Source organism: Anolis sagrei, chromosome 2, assembly GCF_037176765.1.
Source record: "Anolis sagrei isolate rAnoSag1 chromosome 2, rAnoSag1.mat, whole genome shotgun sequence".
Classification (NCBI taxonomy): Eukaryota; Metazoa; Chordata; class Lepidosauria; order Squamata; family Dactyloidae; genus Anolis; species Anolis sagrei.
The window spans coordinates 68,010,781-68,033,876 of NC_090022.1; the positions used below are offsets into that span (position 1 = coordinate 68,010,781).

Genomic DNA, 23,096 nt, shown 5'->3' on the forward strand with positions numbered 1-23,096 from the left:
AGAAAAACTTCAAAACAAATTGTTTTCTGTGTTTTTACGCAGGGGAAACAGACCCTCAAGTCATTTTATCTAATGTCAGAAACGCAATTCAGGGAAAATACCCTTTATATAACCTTGGATTTGGATATGATCTTGACTATGGTTCTTTAGAAAAGATGGCAGCTGAGAACAATGGACTGGCTCGTCGAATTTATGAGGATTCTGATTCAGCCTTACAATTACAGGTAAGAAAGAAAAGAGTTAACATCAAAGGCCCTGCCTACATTGCCATATAGTGCAGTTTCAGAATGCAGTTTAAGTGCATTGGACTGGATTATATGGCGGTGTATACTCGTATAACCCAGTTCAATGCAGTTAAAACCCATCTCGAAATTGCATTATATGGCAGTGTAGTCACATCAGTATTTAAGTGGAATTTGTTTTCATCTTAATGATTATTTCTTGAAGACCATGGGCTGAAGCATTTAGTTTCGTAGGGAAGGGCCAAGGGTTATTAGTGAGAAGCTAAGTAATTCCAGTCACCAAGCATTATGCCACAGAATAAGGGCCGGGAAAGATATCTGTTCTGATTGAAGGAAAATATTGTTTACATAAGCAGAGAATAGTAAAGACATCTGCACTGATTGAATGATTGGAGAAAGAAAAGGATATAAAACTGACTTAAGAGTGACAGAATTCAAACTGACTAGAGCCTCAATCTCGTATGTATGTATGTATGTATGTATGTATGTATGTATGTATGTATGTATGCCATGCATTTATATATGTATGAGCTCTGTATAATAGCTTTGAAGCTGATAATGTCACTCTCAGCTGATAACTATACAGTCTGGTAAAAGAAAATTTCTACTCTCAATAAGACTATATACGGGTTTAATGGATGCCTATTTGTAAAACTATGATATACAATACTTATTAAACGTACAAATTGTATATAATAGGTCTCATCACAAAGGCCAGGTGAACTGTCTTGCTTTGCCTGGCTTCATCAATAAAAGAGAGGGGCAGTGAGGTGAATTGGTTACCCTGCATGCAGCTGCCTTATGGCGACATATGCCTCATCACATGTGGGAAATGTCGCCCCTTCTGCAGAGGATCTGTGCTGGCTACATTGGAGCCAGCATAATATGGGAAGCTGGTTGGAAGTGGGGTCTCTGCTGGAAGTCACACAACATCGTGCGATGGCCAGCAGGGGGCTCCGTCCCCAAGACAGGGTGGAAATGTACTAGGATGCTGATTTAGGTGAGTGTGATGAGGTCAATAGTATCTTGGACCACACTAGCTGGTGATCATATTGATAGTGTGTGGTTGGCCAATACACATTTTGGTGCTCAAACGTTAACCCTGTTCCTGGGTATATTTGACCTGCTGAGTCCGAAAATGGCACCTGTTTCTCCCTGTCAGCTCTAGCTTTTGAGATACAGAGAATATACCATCTACCAGCTGCCAGCTGCTCACCTACAGATGATTGTGATAACCATATCTAGGAAACTAGAGCCAGTGTGGTCTAATAAGTTCAGTTTCCTGATTCAGAACCCAAAAGAATCCTAGAAACCAAGGCACTAAGTTTTTTTTTTTTTGTGTTGGGCTATCTTGTCAAAGGTCACCTATTGTGCTCATGGACTTTCTACCACAAACTGAAGCAGAAGAGGACAATTCACCTATTTCTTTAAACTCCCAACCTGTTGTTGTTGTTGTTGTTGTTGTTGTTGTTTTTTAAAAAAAACAATCTTAAGCACGTCCTATAAAGGATTCTACCTCTGGATAGGGAAAAATCTCAACACTACAGCAAATACGTTGTAAACTACCTTGAGTCCCCTCAGGAGTGAGAAAGGCGGTATATAATACAGTAAATAAATAAATAAATAAATATTGACAGTGACAGGACCAGTTAAAATCAATACATTTGAAAAATCCTGTTAAAGGCTAAGCACAACGAGACATACTGGATTTTCTTTGGGAGTGAGTTTTACAGGGTAACTCATTGCTGAAAAAGACATCTTTGATGGCTGTGTATGTAGTTGATGTTAATAGGGTATTCAGTTATGTTCTTAAACATTGAACATGTTCATGCCTCTTGTCTTTTCAAAAACATTAGAAATGGCACTGAAGTTTAGAGACTATAGAAGATACATTTTGAAAAGTAAGTATTTGGCATTATAATCTGCCTGCTTTTCTTATGGTTTCATTTCTAGGGCTTTTATGATGAGGTGGCCAACCCTTTACTCACAGAAATAGAGTTAAAGTACCCTGAAAATGCCATCTCAGACCTAACTCAAAATCATTTTAAGCACTACTATGATGGTTCTGAACTTGTTGTTGCTGGGCGTATTACAGACAATGACCTCAACAGTATTACTGCTGAGGTGAAAGCTCAAGGGGTAAGTGTTTAGATAGCTCTGCATATTGACATATACTGGTCATGAATAGCACATATTCTCCAGTTTGGCATTACAGATCTATGTTATGTAAAAATCTACATTCTGATGTTCTGGAACCAAAAAGCTAACAAGGCCAACTCTAGCTAGTGTAGAGGAATGGCACTTTCTCCAAAGCCTGTTGTCTAAGTTTCTTCCTGCTCTGGCTGAAGTGTTTTCAAGCATTTTCCTTTCTTTTCAAAAATCTACACATGCAAAATCTGCCCCTTACTGGGAAGAAGTTCCCTTCTCGGTCACAGCACATTGGAATCATACAGCATTTTCAAAGCTTACTTCTTGCTATTTTGATTTGCCAGCTTCTGAGAACCTTCGCCAGTTTAAAGAGTAAGGCTTTAGCTCAGTCAATTCAAATTCAGTTAGGAGCTTCTGTCTTCTATAGTGGATGCTGTTGGTGGGTAAGTAGCATCTTTTCAACATGCAGCTGTAGAAATGCACCTTTCACTCTAGAATTTATTTTGCAACCTGCCTAAACCTAAGATCCAGTGGAGAGTAGGATCTGTTTCACAGTCTCACCATTTTCATAGGTACAGTTGGTGAAGGAGAAAGTCTTCTTGGTGGCTACTCACATACTGTAAAACTCTGTACTACAATGAGAATGGACTGGCTTTCTCCCTGCTTTCTTTCTGACAGAAGACAAAGTTCTTTTCATCTAAACAAGCATTTGTATATAATTCATTGCAGAAATAATGTACTTTGCCACCCCTTTAACTGCAATGACTCAGTCCTATAGAATCATGGGATTTGTGGTTTTACAAGATATTTAGATTTCTCTGCCAACGAGAGCTGGGGCCTCACCAAATTATAAATCCCAGGTTTCCATAGCATTGACCTATGTCAGTAAAAGTGGTGTAAAACTGCATTAATTTTAGATGCAGTAAAGAGAATGATATCAAGACATTTTGATTCCAAATTATTCATTATTATCTGTGGCTCTACTAGAAAACATAGTCAGTCACATGGTCATTTCTAATTGCCCTGAAAAGTAACCTTTGTATGAAATTCCTTGAAAAATCCCCAGAATGGGAACATACCTTGACCACATTCCTTTCTGATCCTGTATCTCTCTGTGACAGATCAATAAATGGACTGACTCTTCAAAATAAACCAATGTCAATTTATTAAATTTCCTGTTAAGGAAAAGCCAACCATTGTGGACATCCTACTAAGTCTTGAGCCACTCAGGATGCTGATCCTAGCCAGACTCTTTTTGAACCAATAAGGAGATAGCATGGGTTTCTTGAATAGCTGTCAAATGAAAACATGTATTTGCAATCGTGGTATGTCAGTACTTTGGAGTACTTTCTCCATTGACATCCTCTCTGGCTATTGAGAATAGACCTCTGATTTTGCTTTCTACCTGTGTGTGTCTGATTTGGCCTTCTGGAAAGAACCTCCCGAACCCCTGATTTTAGCAAAGCTGAAATCATTCAACAAGATTCCTTCCTCAGTTATAATTACAAATTATATAATTATAGGTTGTAATTATAATTTATGCAATTGCAATGTAAATTAGTTCAAAATTTGTTATTGGAAAAAGAATTAGTTATAATGAGCTGGTTACTTGTAACTAATTCATCTGTAGCCATTCCAATTGTTTTAATCTAGGAGAGAAGTAAATCAGTTGTTGTTCTTGAGAAGATATGCCTTTGTTGTTTTACTAGAAGGTATAGAAATATAGTCTAAGGCAATTAGTAAATAAATGGAAGAGTTTATTTTGGAACATTACTAACAGGCAGAAGAAGATCTGACTTTTACTGAACAAGCAGACATGGAAGAAACAGCTAAAGCTCTTGAAGAGCAGCAACACATCTTTGGAGATTATATGGAGAGACTCTGGGCATATCTTACAATTCAGCAGCTTCTAGAAAAACGGTAATGAAAGATATTTTCTACTGTCATGAGTGAACCTAAAATCCTAAGAGAAATGTCACATATAGGAGTTCACATTGGAAATATGTGGGAACAGTTTTGGTTATCATTGAGTTTTAATAGCTTTTTATGTTTAAGCAAACTTCAAACTGCCAGAAATCTGTGTTCCTCCCCAGAATGTTGTTTGAGATGCTCTTCTTGGGTTACCTGTTCTTCCATATATTAAAAACTTTGGGGAAGGTATTGTTCTCTGCCCAAACTTTATCACAGGTACACTTGGTAGGAACACAACATTTGGTAATGAATCATTGCTACTTTCTTAACATGAAGCTCCAGTTATTAAAGTTAATAAATACTGCGAGGCCTCATATCACTTTTTCATTAGATCATCTGGGAGATTATACAAAGTATTATGTTATTGTGGTTGAAACTTCAAATAAGATGTCATATGACAGGTTTATTACTTATAAACACAATATAGAGGAACAACTTCTCTTTGTCATGTCCATATTCATGTAGATAAACATAATAGTCCAATCTATCTGATGATTTAAAGAGTCACTTGTAGATGTTTCGAAGGACTATTTGTGGCATCCAAGGTTGTGTCAGAGAAGAGTTCTACATGATGACCAGATATCTGTGTTCTATATATCATCTGGGAGATTGACAAATAATGTGTTTGGTCTTATTCTTTCAACCAGAAATGCAGCAAAGGGAGAAGAAAAAGCAAACCTTACTGCTAAAGCCTTGGAAATGTCTCTGAAATATAAGTTTGTGACTCCTTTAACATCCATGATAGTCACAAAACCAGAAGATAATGAGGATAAAGCCGCTCTTGCAGACAAACCTCTAGAAGGTACAAATCCATTGTGATTTTTAATAATCTACAAGAGAGTGGTGGACCCTGAGAAATGCATATTTAGTTGGTGAAAGTTGATCTTTAATGCAAGTGGGTAAGGGTTAAACAGCTGAGATGCTGAACTTGCTGACCAAAATGTTGGCAGTTCAAATCCGGAGAGTGGGGAGAGCTCTTGCTCTTAGCCCCAGCTTCTGCCAACCTAGCAGTTTGAAAACATACAAATGTGAGTGAGATCAATAGGTACTGCTTCTGCGGGAAGGTAACGGTGCTCCATACAGTCAAGCTGGCCACGTGACCTTGGAGGTGTCTATGGACAATGCCCGCTCTTCGGCTTAGAAATGGAGATGAGCACCACCCCCTAAGAGTTGGACACAACTAGACTTAATGTCAGGGGAAATCTTTGCCTTTTAAGGGTATTGAATAAATTTCATTCAGTACTACAATGTGCTCCAAATTTTCTGGCCAATATCTGGCAACCTTAATGACATATTTACTAATTTTTGTAACAGACAACTAAAGCTTACATTGGCATATGAATTTCCAGCATCAAGTGTATGGGGACATTAGATAGACTTCAAGATTAAAATCCCAGACCTGTTGCCCCAAACACCAAAGGTTCCCCAGCACTGATGTACACAGCTTTTCAGAATATTTATCCTCATATTCGATTATCTGGGAAAGTATTTGGCACCAAAGATGCTGTGGCAATGCAACTCTCTGGATCAGGCCCGTAGCCAGGATTTCGTTTCGGGGGGGGGGGGGTGAATTTTTTTCAGGGGGGGGGGGTTGGGGGGGCTGCGTTTCGGGGGGGGGGGCTGAGTCTGAGTGAAAGAGGGTGTAGCCTAGCAAACCTTTGGTATCATTACCCCAATACCCCCATGCATATGGGATATATTGAGTATGGTGATCAGATCATGATATGAATAAACATAACAGTTTAAATAATGCAGCAATAAGGCCTTTTCGCGAACCACCATGAGAATTTCGGGGGGGGGGGGCTGAAGCCCCCCAAGCCCCCCCCCCCCCCTGGCTACATGCCTGCTCTGGATGACATTTATATGGGTTATATTGAGCTTCTGGTGATATGTGTGATTTAATTCCTTGTCCTCTGTAACCATCTTAGAAGAGTCACATTCTGTTACTATGAGGAAAAGAGGACATTGTATGATCACTGACAATGTTGAAATACAAAAGGTTCATTGTCACTTCTTTTCTGTGTAAAGTGGCAAAAGGTAAAAGCTTAATTAATTCTGGGAGAACTTGAAAGAGGCACCAATCCCCTCCATTCTGGGTTGTTGTAGGGTTTTTGGGCTGTATGGCTATGTTTTAGAAGCATTATCTCCTGACGTTTTGCCTTCATCTATAGCAGGCATCCTCAGAGATTGTGATGCCTGCCATAGATGCCTGCCATAGATGCAGGCAAAACATCAGGAGAGAATGGTTCTAGAATATGGCTATACAGCCCAAAAAACCTACAACAACCCAGTTATTTCGGCCATGAAAGCCTTCAACCCCTCTATTCTCTTTGCTGTGATGCCACTTCTGGCCTTTTTGAATGCATGTGTGAAAAAATGATGGTGGTGGTGGTGACCAAGGGCTGGCCAGGCTCCAAGGTAGCATTGGTGCTTTCCCCTCTCTGTGGAATGACCTTTGATTTATCCACAGATCATATATAAGGCCATCTTTTTGGCCCCCAAATCTGCCCTAAACATAAACACAAAGTCAATCTATACATGAGTGTGTATGGTGTATTACAATGGATGTTTCTAAAGATTGTAACTCTTTTTATTATTTTTCTTTTCTTACTCACCATTGGAAAAAGCTGAGGGTAAGTTTCACTTTAATGATTATTTAATCAACATTTTCTTTAAATGATTGGATCATTGCGTACAAAACAGTTACCGTATTTCACTGCATAATACATGAGCTTTTCTCCCTTTTGGGGTGGTGGTGACTCTTATGTGATGGCGACTATTATGAGGCAAAATAATTAGTTATTTTCCCTTGGCTAACAGCTATGGGAAGCCCCATAGCTGCAAAGGGGGAAGGCGCAGGAGAAAGAAGCTCCACTTCCTCATGCACCTTAGAGAGTTCACCTAGCCACCCATCTCTTACCTCCAGGCTACAAGTCTCTGTAGCTCGGAGGGGAGAGATGGGTGGGCAAGTAATATAGATCAGTAAATTGATTTGTCCTATGTAATTGTATCTTGTATCTTTGTACAAAATTAACCACTGGCTACCCATAGAGTCAGAGCAAATAGACCCATCATGAATGAGGTGCGCTTCATATACCTTTGGACCCTGCGCTGCTTGGAGAACTAACACTCAGGTGCAAGTCCGAGATGAATTTGTAAAATTTGTGTTTGACAAAAGAGACCTTTATCTGACCATCTCCACATTACAAAGATATTAACTCTCAGGGTCTATCTGCAGACATTTTAGTAAAGAGAAACATGACTAATGGAGGGAGACTGCAGAATCTTTCATTTGAATTGTTCCCAAGGAAGAAGGACCAAAAGCATACCAAGGCATACTTTTTATTGGATCAAGCAATTATACAATACCAAACCTCCGCTATTGCAAGAGCAGAACGGAGCAGGAGTGGGAGCAAGGCATTCTTCCTTTTCCACTACAGTTTCCTTTCCACTCCAAAAACCTACGTTGCACTGTAGAAATGCTGCCCAGAGCTGATATTTGAGTTTTTCAAGGCACTGGGGTGGGGTATTAAATATGTTTCATCATACAAAGCTCAGTAGAACTTTTGAGTCATATACATCGAGAGAAAAATTAATAAGTTTTGCTTTGGGGCTACATGTGAAAAATGGAAATTGAGAGTTTAATCCAGAGTCAGTCAACTAGATTATAAACATCTTGCTAGAAAGATAAGATTTTATGCAGGAGAGAAAAGACTGTAGAAAGTGTCACCTCAAAGTTGCAAATCAGGAAAGACAGAATATTGGTTTTGCTCATTTACACTTCATGACTTTTTTGTGTTCTTCTACTTGCAGCAACTCGGCAATGTAAGTACAGATCTTCATTTTTTCAAATCAGTTGAATTTATTAAATGCAGACTGGCTGCAAATGTTTCTTTCAATACTGTATATTGGTAACAATGTGGTAATCAAAGATAAAACAAGCCTATAATTAACCATTAATCCTGATTTTTTATTAATTACTCTTTGCTCTAGATTGAATTTAGCATAATCAAACAGTCATTGATTCATCAATCAAAAATGAAAAATTGCTATGAATATGAGAACCAGTCTTATTTTGAAGCAAGCCATTAAATAATTATTGTCTGCAGTCACTTTCCTTGGCTTTTCCAATTATATGTCATCATAACCCATATTGATTTTGGGTGGTTCTACACAGTAAGGATCTCTTCACATGGTCCAAATTTTGGAGGCAGCAACAGAGTTTTTAAAGTTCAGTAATGGAGCCCAATGGCTCCCATCACGCCCCAGAAAAGGGCTGTGGCTGAATTGGTGCAAACACCCTGCCGCTGCTGCAAAATTGCCGGTGGTGGTCAACAGGTAGCTCTATGTCTTTCCATTAGAAAAGATAGGTAGAGCTGCCTAAAGCAGGCTTCTTCCATATGATGAGGTGGGGGGGAGCCATCACAGAGTGGGACGTGGGGCAACAGGTCCCCAATGTCCCCTGTGCTTGCACCACCAGGACATGGCGAGACAGCTCGATTCCAGCACTGCATGTGACAAGGTGGTAAAAATGTGGCACTGAACTGCCATGAAACATGGTCTGGGGCGGCATTGTGGCCAGACAGTGATGCTGTTAGAATCATAGAATCATAGAGTTGAAAGAGACCTCATGGGCCATCCAGTCCAACTCCTTGCCAAGAAGCAGGAAAATCACATTCAAAGCAACCCTGCCTGGCAGATGGCCATCCAGCCTCTGTTTAAAAGCGTCCAAAGAAGGATTCTCCACCACACTCTGGGGCAGAGAGTTCCACTGCTGAACACTCTCACAGTCAGGAAATTCTTCCTAATGTGCAGATGGAATCTCCTTTCTTGTAGTTTGAAGCCATCGTTCCGCGTCCTAGTCTCCAGGGCAGCAGAAAACAAGCTTGCTCTCTCCTCCCTATGACTTCCTCTCACATATTTACTCACTCTACAGTGGGATACCGCCCCCTCCTCCTCTCATGAAACAAATATTTAAAATTAAAATGAAAATGCAGCACTTTTAAGATTGGCAGAGTATATCAGCACTTCATTATTACTTTAGCATCATGACTTTTCTTTCTTTCTATACAACAGCAGTGTACAGTAATGATTTTTCTTTCATTCTCTATAGCAGTTCAACCAACATATAGTAGACCACCTCCCATCCATAGCTATACCAGTGGTGAGTTTTGTTTGAAGTTATTGTCATTGGAGGGCAAGGGTCTGTGCTCAAAAGGTTTAAGCCCTATAGCCTGAATTCCATATCTCAGCCAAGTGTATCATACATGACAGATACATATCTCACTACAGATTGCGGAAATCATTGTTTGGAAATGTAGGACTTTGCTAGGAGGCTCATGCTTTGCCTCTTTGCCTCTCACATGAAAGTTTCCTGTTTATCTATTTATTTATTTCGAGCATGTGTATCCCACCCTTCTCACCCCCGAAGAGAGACTCAGGGCAGCTTACAACAGGCAGTTTCCTACATCTTTTCCTGCTTTTCTGACAGTAGGCACTGCTTCCAAGCAAAGCAAAATTCCATTAAGTAACCATGCTTTCATGTTTTGATGTAGATTCATATCCCTAATCAACATGTTAATGTGTCATTGTAAACTGTGGTTAGAAAGATCCAGGACATTAAATGGACACATTACTTACTTCTCTGCCCTCCAGTGCCCCTCTAGCCCCATTCAAGGGGGTGGGGGTGGGGGATCGGACTGTAAGGCCCCTCCCATTGAAAGACATAGCTTTCTCTCCATAGTATTACCAGTGAAGCATCTCAGTTACATGTTCCTTAATAATGTGCTTTCTTTATAATTCTGTAATGCATGGTGGTGACCTGTCCTCCAGATGCTAAGTACAGCCTCCCATCATCCCTCATCTTGAGCTAGGTCTTAGGGGAAATGGAGACTAATAAATAAAGTAGGAAGTGACCAATGTGATTCAAGCCAATATCTGAAGGGCCTTAGAGACCTCAGCTTTACTGCAAGAATTCAACAGCAGTGGCTACAATTAGAGGCAAGAATTTGCAGGCAACCTTTCAAAATGTAGAATCAAGGGTGTAACTATCTACACCATAGATTTAATTGTTTATTGTCTGATTCAATGCTATAGCATCATGGATATAGTACCTTTACAAGGCATTTAGCCTTCTCTGCCAAAGACTCCTTGTGCCTCACCAAACTACAATTCCTGGATTCCACAGCGTTGAGCCAGGGCAGTTAAAGTGGTGTCAAATGGTGTCAATTCTAGAGGGTGGATGCACCACCAGTAAAAGGGGAAACAGCACAATAATATAAAAGTTAGCAGAGAGCTTTGAACAAGGAGCAGAATGATCTAAACATAAATCTGTATTTTCAGTTGATGGAGACCCACACTTCATTATAGATGTCCCCCTTAAAGAAGATGCTCTTTGCTTTAACATCAATGAGAATCCAGACGTAGTATTAAACCTCATTAGAGACCCAGCTACAGGTAAGCTGAATACAGACCCACCTTCCCATTTCATATGCCCTAGAATTACGTGATGTAATTAAGCATGGGACTTAACATCTTCATAAGTGGACTTACAGATTTTCAAAATGGCATTGAGAAGGTTCACAACAGAGTAATTAATGTCTGGGCACAATGCGCCTCCAGTTCAAGCTATGCATACCAATGCATGTCAGAGACAACCAGTGTGCATTCAAACTCTCTTGTTAGTGTCCAGATGCACAATTTCACAAATTACTAAAAGGATTTCATTGTATTTCCACAAGGTAGCTACAGATTCATAAAGTTGTGAAGCATTAACCATGGTAACTTCAGCTCATGTCATTTCTCTGTTATAGTCATAACTTTATTTATGCTTATGTCATTTGTTTTCTATAATATATTTTAATTATGCTTCCTTCTTCCCACCTCACAATGTCCCATTCCACTAGGTATTATTGTCAATGGCCAACTTACTGGAGATAAACAGAGCAATAATGATGCCAGTCCACACAATACTTACATTGGAAGACTTGGGATTCTAAACACGCAATTGAACATGACACTTGAAGTCACTCCTGAGAAAATCACTCTTCAAATTGGCAGAAAGCCAATAAATTTCACATGGTTTGATGAAGTCACCCTACGACATCCAAAGTAATGTTTGCACCAACATTTTGTATATATATTTTATTTCGGGCACTTAAAGCCATTGTACTCACTTGTGCATACTCTATTTTCTAACCAACTAGTTTGACTTTGAAAATCATTCGGAAAAAAAGTTTGGAAATTTCAATGGGAGATGGAGTGAAATTTGAAGTCGTTTTGCATCAAGTCTGGAGGAAACATGCAACATATGGAGATTTTCTGGGGTTCTATATAATAGACAGTCACAAGTTGTCTGAACATACCCATGGCTTATTAGGTATGAATTCACTAAAGTTTGATTAATATGTTTATATATGTGTGTGCAAGCCAAAGGAAGCTTTTGGTGAAACATTACTTTTTTTGTAAATCTTCCAACAAAGTACTGAAGATACAAATGCTGTGAATGGATGATTCTTGGATATTTGCTTTCTGGACTTTCAACTGGGATATTCAATTGGCATTAGACAAGATAGGTCTTTGTTTTGACGGGGGGGGGGGGGGGGATGGGGACTAACATAATTCAGCAAACACACCACTGTTTACTTTCCTTAACTTACAGCCCAATTCCTCCTCTGTCTTTTATGTAATATCCCAATATATCTGTGGTCACATAAACATTTATTGGGCAAAAGGGTGCCATGAGTGGAAAAGGTTTAAGAAACACTGGTGGATTTTGATATTCCAACCCAATGCAGCTCCTGGGTTTATTAATTGAAATCACACAATTTCACTTTCTGTTGACTGTTTTGCTTTTATATAGGTCAGATCACATGGTGATTGACCAGGCCATCAGTTAATAATAATAATAATAATCTTTATTTATACCCCTCCCCCTCTCCCCAAAGGGACTCAGGGTGGCTTACAACCATTCACTCTGAATGGTCCAGTTCAGAATTTACAACCTTGGCAAGATCTAGGCTGCTTCTGCTTTGGTCATTCCCACCCCCCCCCCCCCCCATTTTTTTTTACAGAAAATCCAGATTACTATCAAATAATTTCACTCTAGCATTTTCCCTGTTCTTCTCCTGTCTTTCTTTCAGTTTTCGCTCAGTTTGATGATGATTTTAGAAAACTTAAAATACAAATGCAGAATCAATCCATGCTATACTATACAGCATGAATTAGAAAAGTGCTAATGAGACTCCTTATTACACTGATAATTTAATTTATTCTTTACTAGTGTTTCCAGATCAGGGATCGCGTAACGTTATTCCTTCATGGATCTTGGAGCAGAAAAGATACTGCAAACTTCCATCAAGTTGGATGAAGGTACATGTCCTCCCTCACTTTCCAAACCCCAACTTTCAGCTGCAGTCATGGCTGTGGTTGAAAGTTGAGGTTTGAAAGGCGAAAGGGGACAGATACTCCTATCCTGTGTGATGCAGCTTTATGATATTAGTCTTGCCCCAAGATCTGTTAAGGATTAAATTTGCAGGGGTTCTGTATCAGATTTAATGTGGCAACTCTGTTGCTGATCCTTGATGACTTAGGGCTCATCTACACAGGCTTAAAAACTTGTATTCATTGTGCATTCAGTCCTCACTGTCTTGATGATGTTCCTCTATTTCCAGTATTACAAGAGAAACCAGGTTAATCCGTGTTAGCCCCAAATTTAGAAACGTGGGGGATTCTCTGAGATGAGACCTTAGTTAATTCTTTTTCACTCATGTGGTCACAAATCTCTGAATAAGTATTTCAACCACCAATTTCTGTCCCTTGGTTGGAAAGTAGGAAAGACTTTTTAGCATTCAGAGCAATTGCTCATGTTTAATTATATTAGAATGAACAGGAAACAACTTCATTACAGGTCAGTCATATTTAAGAAGCAGAGGTTGTTGTATAAGAAAGAAGCAAGGATGATACTACTATTCAAGGGCCTACAAATAGGAAAAAGGAAAAGATTTACTAAATGAACTTTTGAGGATACACATGTTTACTGGTTTTTATTATTATGATTAGAGTATTTTAAGTAAACTACTAATATATTAGGATTTGGCCCATAGAGAAGAGTTTTCTGGGACTGGAAAATTTAATATTCTTCTATACATATTCAGCATTTTAGTGTTAGTCTTATCTGACTACTGAAGAGGAATACCTCAGCAGGGACCAAAGGGTTTCTGTGCATACATAAAGCAAGATAATAGTAGTAATTGATGCTCTTTTTCCCAAACCTTTAGGGCAGTTTTTTCATCCAATTGACTTTAGCATACTTGAAGTACATCCTGGGTCTGATCCTAAGAAACCAGATGCCACCATGATTGTGAAAAATAATCAGTTGACAGTGACTAGGTAAGCAGTAAATCAAATATTTAGGAGACAGTATTCCTACTTCAGCATCTTAAACCCGTAGAAGGATGAATTGACACAAAGAGTTATACAGGGTTAGTCAAAATGAATAGGCCAATAAGAAAATTAATTGTACCCGAATGTATGTTTACTGTAACCAAACCACAGCTATGTAGCGACAGATAAACTATCAAAGTTTTTTTTGAGCAACACACATGTACGTTAATGCCGCTAGGCGTCGCTAGGAGTCACTGTTTTCAAAATGGCGGAATCAGGCAAAGAGAAGGCGTTTTGTGTGATGACATTTGCTAAAACAATGTCAGTAATTACGGTCCAGCGAGAATTTCGAGCCAAGTATGGCAAGGAACCACCTCATCGACATTCCATTGCGAGGTGGGTAAAGCAATTTGAGGAGACGGGCTGCTTATGCAAGGGTAAAACCACAGGACGACCGCGTGTCTCCGAAGACACAGTGGAATCCATTCGTGCATCCTTTCAACGAAGTCCCCAGAAGTCGACAAATCGTGTTTCCATGGAATTGAATGTTCCGCAAAAAACTGTGTGGCGCGTGTTACGCAAACGTTTGCAGTTCAAGCCGTATAAATTGCAAATGGTGCAGGCTTTGAAAAAAGGAGACTATTCGAAACGACACGATTTTTGCGAATCAATGCAGCGAAGACTAGAGGAGGAAGGCTTTGCCAACAGACTGGTCTTCAGTGACGAGGCAACGTTTCACCTGTGCGGGAAGGTCAATAGGCATAATCTCCGCTTTTGGGGATCTGAAAATCCTCATGCCGTATTGGAACATGTAAGGGATTCGCCGAAGGTAAACGTTTTCTGTGCAATAACCAACCGTCACGTGTTTGGCCCATTCTTTTTCGCGGAGAAAACCGTAACAGGCATAGTGTACGCTGACATGTTGTCTGAATGGTTGATGCCACAGTTAGAAGAGAAAGTGCCCGATTTCGTATTCCAACAGGACGGTGCCCCTCCGCATTGGCACAACAGTGTACGCGAGTACCTCAACGAACACCTTCCCAGACGTTGGATTGGAGTGACTGATCTTCCATTCCTCCTGTGGCCCCCCAGGTCCCCCGACCTCACACCATGCGACTTTTCTCTCTGGGGGTATGTGAAAGACACTGTGTTCCGACCTCCATTACCGCTGACCTTGGACGACTTAAAACAGCGCATATGTGCTGCATTCGATGCCATTACGTCGGATGTGCTGCAACGGATGTGGAATGAACTGGACTATTGCTTGGACGTCTGCCGTGTCACACGGGGCGCCCATATCGAACATCTCTGAAGGCGAGACAAAACTTTGATAATTTATCTGTCGATACGTAGCTGTAGTTTGGTTACAATAAACATACATTCGTCTAAAATTAATTTTCTTATTGGCCTATTCATTTTGACTAACCCTGTATTTCCCATAGCTACAAATGTTTCAGCATTTCCCCCCAAAGAACTATTGTATGTTAAAATGGTACAATGGTGAGATTTGTGTTGGGCCAATCCAGAGTGATGGTTCCTTTACCTGCCCACTGCCAGATTCTACAGATAGAAAGAGCCTGGGCGTCTTTTACATGGAATCACTTTCAGGCACAGATCACCTTGTTTGGACTCACCAGAAGCAAACATATTAGAAGGAGAGTCACATAGCTTTGCCCTCTTCCAGTGTCCTTCTCCTTTGTGCATGTATTTGCAATGTCACTCTTCTAGTTTTCAAGTAGAGACTCTCAAGTCACTTCTGAATACTAATTTCTTAGTTTCAAAACTGCGTGGAGGACCTCCTCATATGCAGAAGGCTTTGTGCTTTACTCTCAAAATGAAGAGAGAAACATGGGAGTGGAGAGGTATTGCAATACTCCCCACCCGCCCCCTTTGTGTTTATTTCTGTTAATTGAGAATGCCCAGATTCCATTGTTTTACCTGCATGAAATCTGAATATTGCATTTCAATGTTTTTTCTTCCTTTTTAGGGGATGGCAAAAAGATTACACAGAGGATCCAAAGCATGGCAGGAATGTCCCTTGTTGGTTTATTCACAATAATGGAGAAGGTCTAATTGATGGCACACATATCGATTATATTGTTTCAAGTCTGTTTTAGCAGAAAGTGGTGTTTCTCTCAACTACTGAGACAGGATGCAGCTATTCTATATAACCAAAATATACAACGCTAGTGTATTAGGTGCCCACAAAATGGCATGTAGATTGGATTTTCATTTTATAAAACCCTGGGCTGTTATTGCTTCATATTTTCCACATTAATTACAGTTGCGTCTTTTGGGACATTGACTTTTCTTCTCTGTGACTAAACAGATCCACTGTTTCTGCAATCTAAATGTAGTAGGCTATTAAAAGATTCAAATAAAGTTAAGGGATCAGACTCAATCATCTTGTGTAATCATTTCAACTACTCTTCAAGGTTTTTCAGTGAGCGTCTGTGTCCTACAGCATCAAGTGTCATAATATGTGCATGCAGTCCTCTGATATTATTCTACATTGACTGCATCCACACACCCTGATGCAATGTGAGTTGTGTAGTGTCCTGAGACCCATCTTTGATAGAAAGGAGGGATGAGCCTACACTGCCATTGTAATGAAGATTGAACTGCATTATGTGGTCATATAAGATCCAGTTGTCCACACCTCTGACACTGAGATGACACCAGAAATAGTGGGACATGGAACTCCAGGAAGTTCTGGAGTAAATACTATTTTCTGCTAAACTTGGAAAACATCTGGATACAGTGGTGTGCTGCATATTCAGATAATGCATCATGTGGACTTACTGTAGCAGCTGAGCAGTCAAGCCACATAATTTTTGCCATGTAGACACTGTCACTCACGGTCACTCTCCTCACTGCTCCTGCATAACCTGGAGAAAACATTTGGAAACTTGCACTTCTTCTTTTACTTAATTGCTGTGTGATGTTGTCCACATCAGCAATTTGGTGTTAGTTATTAACTATAATTAGTTTCAAATGTGCCATCCTTAGAACATGGCTTTTGAGAAACTGACTTGTTAATGTTAACCAAAATTATAGGTCTGGTAGGCACAGTAATATTAATTAGGTAACTAAAACTGGAAGTGTACGCTTACAGATTCTTTTTTCTGGTCGTGCTGAAAGTGGGAGAGTATATAAACCAAGGATTTATTCTGGTTCTTTTCACTTTGAATGGACATTGACCAATGATTACTCATCAACCTGGAAGCTGATCCAAAAGTAAGCTTCTAGTCATTTCTAGGGAAAATACACATACATCTGGGGTTTAAAAAATCCCCATTATATATCAAGATAGACTCATACATAATGCAGATTGAGGCAGAATGTATGCTGCTATATTATCCAGATTATCAAAGCAGATAATCCAGAAGTCCATGAATGCTGGTGATAATTGTGATTTCCATTCAGTTCTCGACATTATTGTCTATGTAAAACCAAACCAAAGGTTTTCAACTATTACTGAATTTGAAGTTAAACTACATTAGAATTCAAGGAAAGTAAGGTTTCATTTTTCTGAATCCTGTGTATACCAAGTCACTACATAACAGTGGCAGTGAATCCCAGCGTGGCCTCGCTCCTTCCCACTCAGTGCTCAACAACCATTGCGATCAATAGGGATCTATTGCTCTGTAGCTCAAAAAAGAGATAACATTGCTCAGGACATAGTTAAATATTTCCTTGCAATCTCTGTTGTCATAAGGTTTCTGTCATAATCCCCATCTTGCAGCACAGATTGGTTGTATTTGAAGGAGGTAGCAATGTTAGCCCCCTTCTACACTGCTATATAGAAGCAGTGTAGAAGGGGGCGAACATTGTGCCTTCCAGTGTGCCTTCCCAGAATAAGGAACCCTAAGCAACATGTCCCTAATAGCACTTTACTAATGATCTAGGATTGTCTGCTCATTCCATCTCTCTCCAAATACCTATCCTAGTTATACATATGTCACCTTGTCATGCCCAGTATTTTAAAATTTTTAATTATTACATTTGGCCCTGCCATAGGTTTTTAACGCATCATGGTGTTATTATTACTGTTTATTGCTTTGTTTATGAGTTTATTTATTGTCTGTATTGCTGTGTTGTTTTTATTGATGTAATTGGGCTTGGCCTCTTGTAAGCCGCACCGAGACCTCTGGGAGATGGTAGCGGGAAATAAATAAAGGTTTATTATTATTATTATTATTATTATTATTATTATTATTATTATTAAACAGATGCAGTCTCAGACTGGGTAAGAAGGCAGGGTATCAACAAAGAGATAAATGGAATGAGGAATGAAAGGTTCTATTCTTTCACTTACACATTTTGTAAAATACTATTTCTACTAGCACTCCTTTTTCCCAGTTGTCCAATACTTTCTTGTGCTTTCCATTGCTGGTTTGTGATGTCTAAATATAGGGTACAGGTGTCCCCAGTTTAGGGAACAGAACATTGTAGAAATCACTGAAATGTGGAGCTCAGTGTCATTTTTAAGCTTGTAAATGCATCATGGATGCTGAAAACAACATTGAAAATGCTTCTGCACTTGGTCACATAAACTCAGAGATTGTGGAAACATGATGAAATTGGTTAAAAGAGAGGGCCACGTTTATATATGGATTCTGAATATATGGATTGTGATCCTTTTTTTAAAAGGGCAGAAAGATCACATTGTCAAAACGCCTGTCAAACAACTGTATCTTTAACCTCAAACTATGCTCTTAAGTGATCCCTAGACTGTCACAAGCACTTCACAATTCTTTTAGGTACTCAAAACTTTTTTAAAAAATATTTCATTTGGCTCAGAGCCCTTGCCTTGATCTCTTTGTCAAGACTACAGTTCAATAAATCACCAGTATACTGACCCATACTGAGGTAAACAGAGACCAGGTTTATCTTGGTCCACCCCTATGCCAGCTATAGCCTGAGATATAAGCCTTATAAGAGCCATACCCTGCAATATTTCACAGAAGAAAGCTGAGACAGGTGGGGCCAATCAAGCTCAATTTGTTGCGAATTAAGAAAAAGTTATTCATTAGGAAAAATAGACAAGATAGGAAAAGATGTAGAAATTTGCTTTCACCTGAGCTTCCTTTCTGTCCTCTGAGGGCAGTTCCACACAGGCCTTTAACCCGGGAGGAATCAGGTTCTTAAATGTGATTAAAGTTTAAAGTCCACACACCTCCCCTAACATCTACCCTTTCCTTGGGGTGGTGATGTTGTCCAGATGCCTTGTTGGACTTTCTGGCAGGACACCCAGACACAAAACAATCCCCCCTCCCCAGAAAAGCCTTAAAACTCAAAAATAACTTACCCGGCTGTCATTCCCCCTTCTCTGGAGCTTTCCTGCTGTATAGAAATGATGCGCCAGGAGAAGGGGAGCCAGGAGAGATTTTCCTCCTCCCTCCTTTCTCCTGGTGCATCATTTCTACGCACCAAGAGAGCTCCAGAGAAGGGGGAATGACAGCCGGGTAAGTTATTTTTGAGTTTTAAGGCTTTTTAAAGGGGATTTGGGAGGGGGTGGGAGCTGACTTGGGTTTTTCAGGTTCCAGGAGCCCAGAAAACCCAAGACACCTGTGTGTATTGGAACCAGCAGACATGTGACATGATCCCCGGGCCCAATCCACACAGAGCATGCAGCTGGAAAGACACAGGTCTTCTGAAAAACCTGGGTCTTTCCAGTGTCAAAATAATTCGGGACAAAGCAGGGTTTTCTTGCTTTGTCCTGAATTAATTCATTCGATTGGACGCCCCAGGGAAAAACATAGGCACTTGCACGTTTTAGAGGTTGTCTGGATGCGCCCTGAGAATGTCAACTTTTGCACTTTGAACTCTCACTGCAAGAATGGACATAAATTGAGGATGAAGGGGAAATTGGAGGAAGACAATAGAACAGAGACATTTTAAAAGCAGTTAGATAAATGAGATGACAGTGGAATACACACACACACACACACACGCACATCCTATATACTCATCTGTATGTCTAAAAAAATTAGTCAAAAATTGACCCAAAAATCTGGGTTAGACTTTCTAAAGGTCATTGTAATTGGTATGCCTTCCTTCGGTCTTACCAAAAATAAACTAGAGTGGCAAAAAGTGAATATTTAGTCCAACCTCTCTTTGCTGTGGCGCTGCTTTTGGCCTTTTTGAATTCATGGGTGGGAAAATGGCAATGGCAGCCACAGACTTATCTTGACTTATCCATGGGTCATATCGACATCCATTATTATGACTCCAAAACCTGCTGGTGACATGTACATGACCACCAAACGCAGCGCCCAAACATGACCCAAGGAACATTAAAGGCACTGCAGACTACTTCAACCAGAGAAGTCAGCCATAGCAGAGCACCTGATGAACCAACCTGGACACAGCATATTATTTGAGAACACAGAAATGCTGGACCACTCCAACAACCTCCATGTCAGACTACACAGAGAAGCCATTGAAATCCACAAGCATGTGGACAATTTCAACAGAAAGGAGGAAACCATGAAAATGAACAAAATCTTGCTACCATATTAAAATACTCTAAAATTAGAACAGCACAACAACAGAGAGGAAACAAAGGACATCCAATCATCTCTCAACAAAAAATTGCTCCAGGCACTGCCAGGCAATCAGTTGTCACATTCACACCTAGCTCCAACAGACAAGAGTCCTTTGTCCCACCCTGGTCATTCCATAGATATATAAACCCCTTTTTCTAGTTCCAACAGACCTCACTACCTCTGAGGATACTTGCCATAAATGCAGGCGAAACGTCAGGAGAAAATGCCTTTAGAACATGGCCATATAGCCCGAAAAAACTTATAACAACCCAGTGATTCCGGCCATGAAAGCCTTCGACAATATTTGAGGGATGTTTGCCGGGAAGTGTTCACCGCTCTTCATCTGTGTAGTTTTGATCTGCTCAGAAAAAAACATCTCACAATATACCTAAACTTTCACCTTGTTACATAAATATGTCCATTTGAGTTTGGTCTTTATTTAGGCCCAAATATGTTATGCAGAACTATTAAAAGAAATATGTTCCACTGTACTTGTTGCCTCTTACTTTCAGGTGAACGTATTTAATGTAAAATATGTCACAATAATAGCATTTCAAGAGTTATTAGATCTTCAGCCGTTAGTGAAAGATAAGCTTTAAGGCCTTTGGTGAAAGGCGCTAAACATGAGTGACACATTGGTACAGAAATATCAGGCTAATTTTTGAAATTAAATTCAAGCAGAGCACACATTTATTGTTTTGCAATAAAATGAGGCAAACAGCTGTTTTCCACAAGGAAGAAGTCATCATGACAGGTCATAAAAGTATTCCAGCCGCTGACAGGAACATATAATACACATCATTCTAGGTTATAGCTGGTATTCTGAACATATTGCCTTAGGAAAAATATTTTCATAATCAGAAAGACTATTCATCCAAATATGCTGGGAACAATATAGTCTGTGTGCACCCCATCAATAAGGCCTTCTCCATTGTTATGAATGAACCAGCAAGGCACATTGAGGCCATGGCGAGTATCTTCTGTGTAATCCTTCTGCCAGCCCCTGAAAGGGAAGAACCAAGCAGTGAACTTTGAGCATTCATTTTGTTCAGGCACATTAATGTGAATTTAAAATTCTGATTCTGCTCACCTTGTTACACTCAGCTGGTTATTTTTCACAACCATTGTGGCATCTGGTTTTTCTGGATCAGACCCAGGATGGACTTCAAGGATATCAAAATCAATGGGGCGGAAAAATTGACCTTAAATGCAAATAACAACAAGAGCAATTATTACTAAACATTTTCTAATAACTGATACAATCTCGTTTGCTTATTTCATTATGACTGAATTGTTTATGTCTTATTCAAAGAGCAGAAAGAGACCTATCATTAATTACTATCTTGCTAACTTAGTCTCTGATTATAGTCAATTGTATATTTGGTCAGGAGCAAAATTAAATGCTGGGGAAGTAGTGGCATGCAAATGTGTAGGTGCCATTTTGGGGGGGGGGGGGGGCTGGAGCAGAATTCCTGGCCCTTGAGTGTTCTAACTGGAGGTCAGCTGTTACCAACAATGCTGTGGGATTCAAAGAGGCACAAATGGAGGGCAAAAGGGAGAAATGTATCAAGAGGAAGGTGCGTCAAGCCAAGAGTCGCCTACAGACACACCACCAAGACCCTACACTTGGAAGGCAATCATACTCAGCCTATGATGGTGATGAGGGTGATGATGATGATGAACCAAGTCCAGCCAATTTTCCATCATTGGACCTGCCTCCCCTCTTTCTACTGTCCCCATTACTTGACTTGACAGCTGTATGCAAAGTTTTTGGATGGGTTACAAAGGGATACAGATTGAGTAACACTTTTACCCTAAAAAAGACATACAAAGGACCAATTAAGTCACATGGAAATAAGCATGTGAGCTACTTTAATCTAGATTCTGTTCACCAGGAAGAAAACCATGTCATTGAAGTAGAGTTGGAAATACACTACTTGACAAGCAGACGATTAGAAATGTATGCTTGGTAGAAATGGGGATGGACTAGATGGTCCCTTGGGGGGGGGGGGGTTAATCGTGTCAAAAGCAATTTGAGAACATACTGCAAGTCGCTTCTGGTGTGAGATAATTGACATCTACAGTGACATTGCCCAGGGCATGCCCGGATGTGTTACCATCCTGCTGGGTAGCTTCTCTCATGTCCTCACAAGCTAGAGCTGACAGATGGGAGTACACCCCATCTCACAGATCTGAACTGCCAACCTTCAGGTCAGCAACCCAATCTTCAGGTCAGCAGTTCAGCTGGCACAAGGGTTTAACACACTGTACCACCACAGCTCCCTTGGGATGACTCTTGGGAATACCTCAGAGACTAGAAAGAATATATACATAGGGAGAGAGAAGACAATTTCTGGAATGTGAGCCAAGGTCAGAAACAAAAGAGGCTCTGGTTGAGTTTAAGATAGAGAGAGACACAGAAGGTAAAGACATTGATTTGCTTTCCAAACCAGTAAAACAGAAATGTGTGCAGAAGGTTAGAAAAGAAAAGAAAAACCAATATCTCTGTGAAAAAAGCTTCATTTTTACATATTCACACCTGATTTAATGTAACGATTTTAGTATGACGACTGACCATTATAGTTATTGATTGTAATTGCTGTTTTAACGTTTTACTGTAATATGTATTATGATGTTTTATTGATTGTATGTGATATTATGGTTGGAAACCGGTCTGAGTCCCTCAAGAGAAATAAAATAAATAAATAAATAAACTTTAAATAAATAAATAAACTTTTTTGAAATCTGGAAATTTCATTAATGTAGTATTGTCTGGAAAACAATGTGGGAAACTTCCAAG

The 23,096-nt window shown here is 39.8% G+C and overlaps 2 protein-coding genes across 2 annotated transcripts in view; one reads left to right on the top strand and one right to left on the bottom strand.

Moving 5' to 3' along the window:
* The window catches only part of LOC132769198 (inter-alpha-trypsin inhibitor heavy chain H3-like), a 30,274-nt gene extending 14,128 nt beyond the window's left edge, over positions 1-16,146 (top strand). Inside the window, exons 11-21 of the mRNA XM_067463603.1 lie at positions 43-224; positions 2,196-2,381; positions 4,171-4,310; positions 5,009-5,163; positions 8,175-8,186; positions 9,475-9,525; positions 10,704-10,817; positions 11,267-11,471; positions 11,567-11,739; positions 13,640-13,751; positions 15,733-16,146. Coding sequence (XP_067319704.1) covers positions 43-224; positions 2,196-2,381; positions 4,171-4,310; positions 5,009-5,163; positions 8,175-8,186; positions 9,475-9,525; positions 10,704-10,817; positions 11,267-11,471; positions 11,567-11,739; positions 13,640-13,751; positions 15,733-15,862 — 1,460 coding nt within the window. The 3' untranslated portion in view covers positions 15,863-16,146. The remainder of the gene's footprint in view (positions 1-42; positions 225-2,195; positions 2,382-4,170; positions 4,311-5,008; positions 5,164-8,174; positions 8,187-9,474; positions 9,526-10,703; positions 10,818-11,266; positions 11,472-11,566; positions 11,740-13,639; positions 13,752-15,732) is intronic.
* A 4,808-nt stretch (positions 16,147-20,954) lies between these two features.
* LOC132769193 (inter-alpha-trypsin inhibitor heavy chain H3-like) overlaps positions 20,955-23,096 on the bottom strand; it is a 32,061-nt gene continuing 29,919 nt past the window's right edge. Inside the window, exons 16-17 of the mRNA XM_067463605.1 lie at positions 21,387-21,498; positions 20,955-21,299 (exon numbers count right to left, since the gene is read on the bottom strand). Coding sequence (XP_067319706.1) covers positions 21,167-21,299; positions 21,387-21,498 — 245 coding nt within the window. The 3' untranslated portion in view covers positions 20,955-21,166. The remainder of the gene's footprint in view (positions 21,300-21,386; positions 21,499-23,096) is intronic.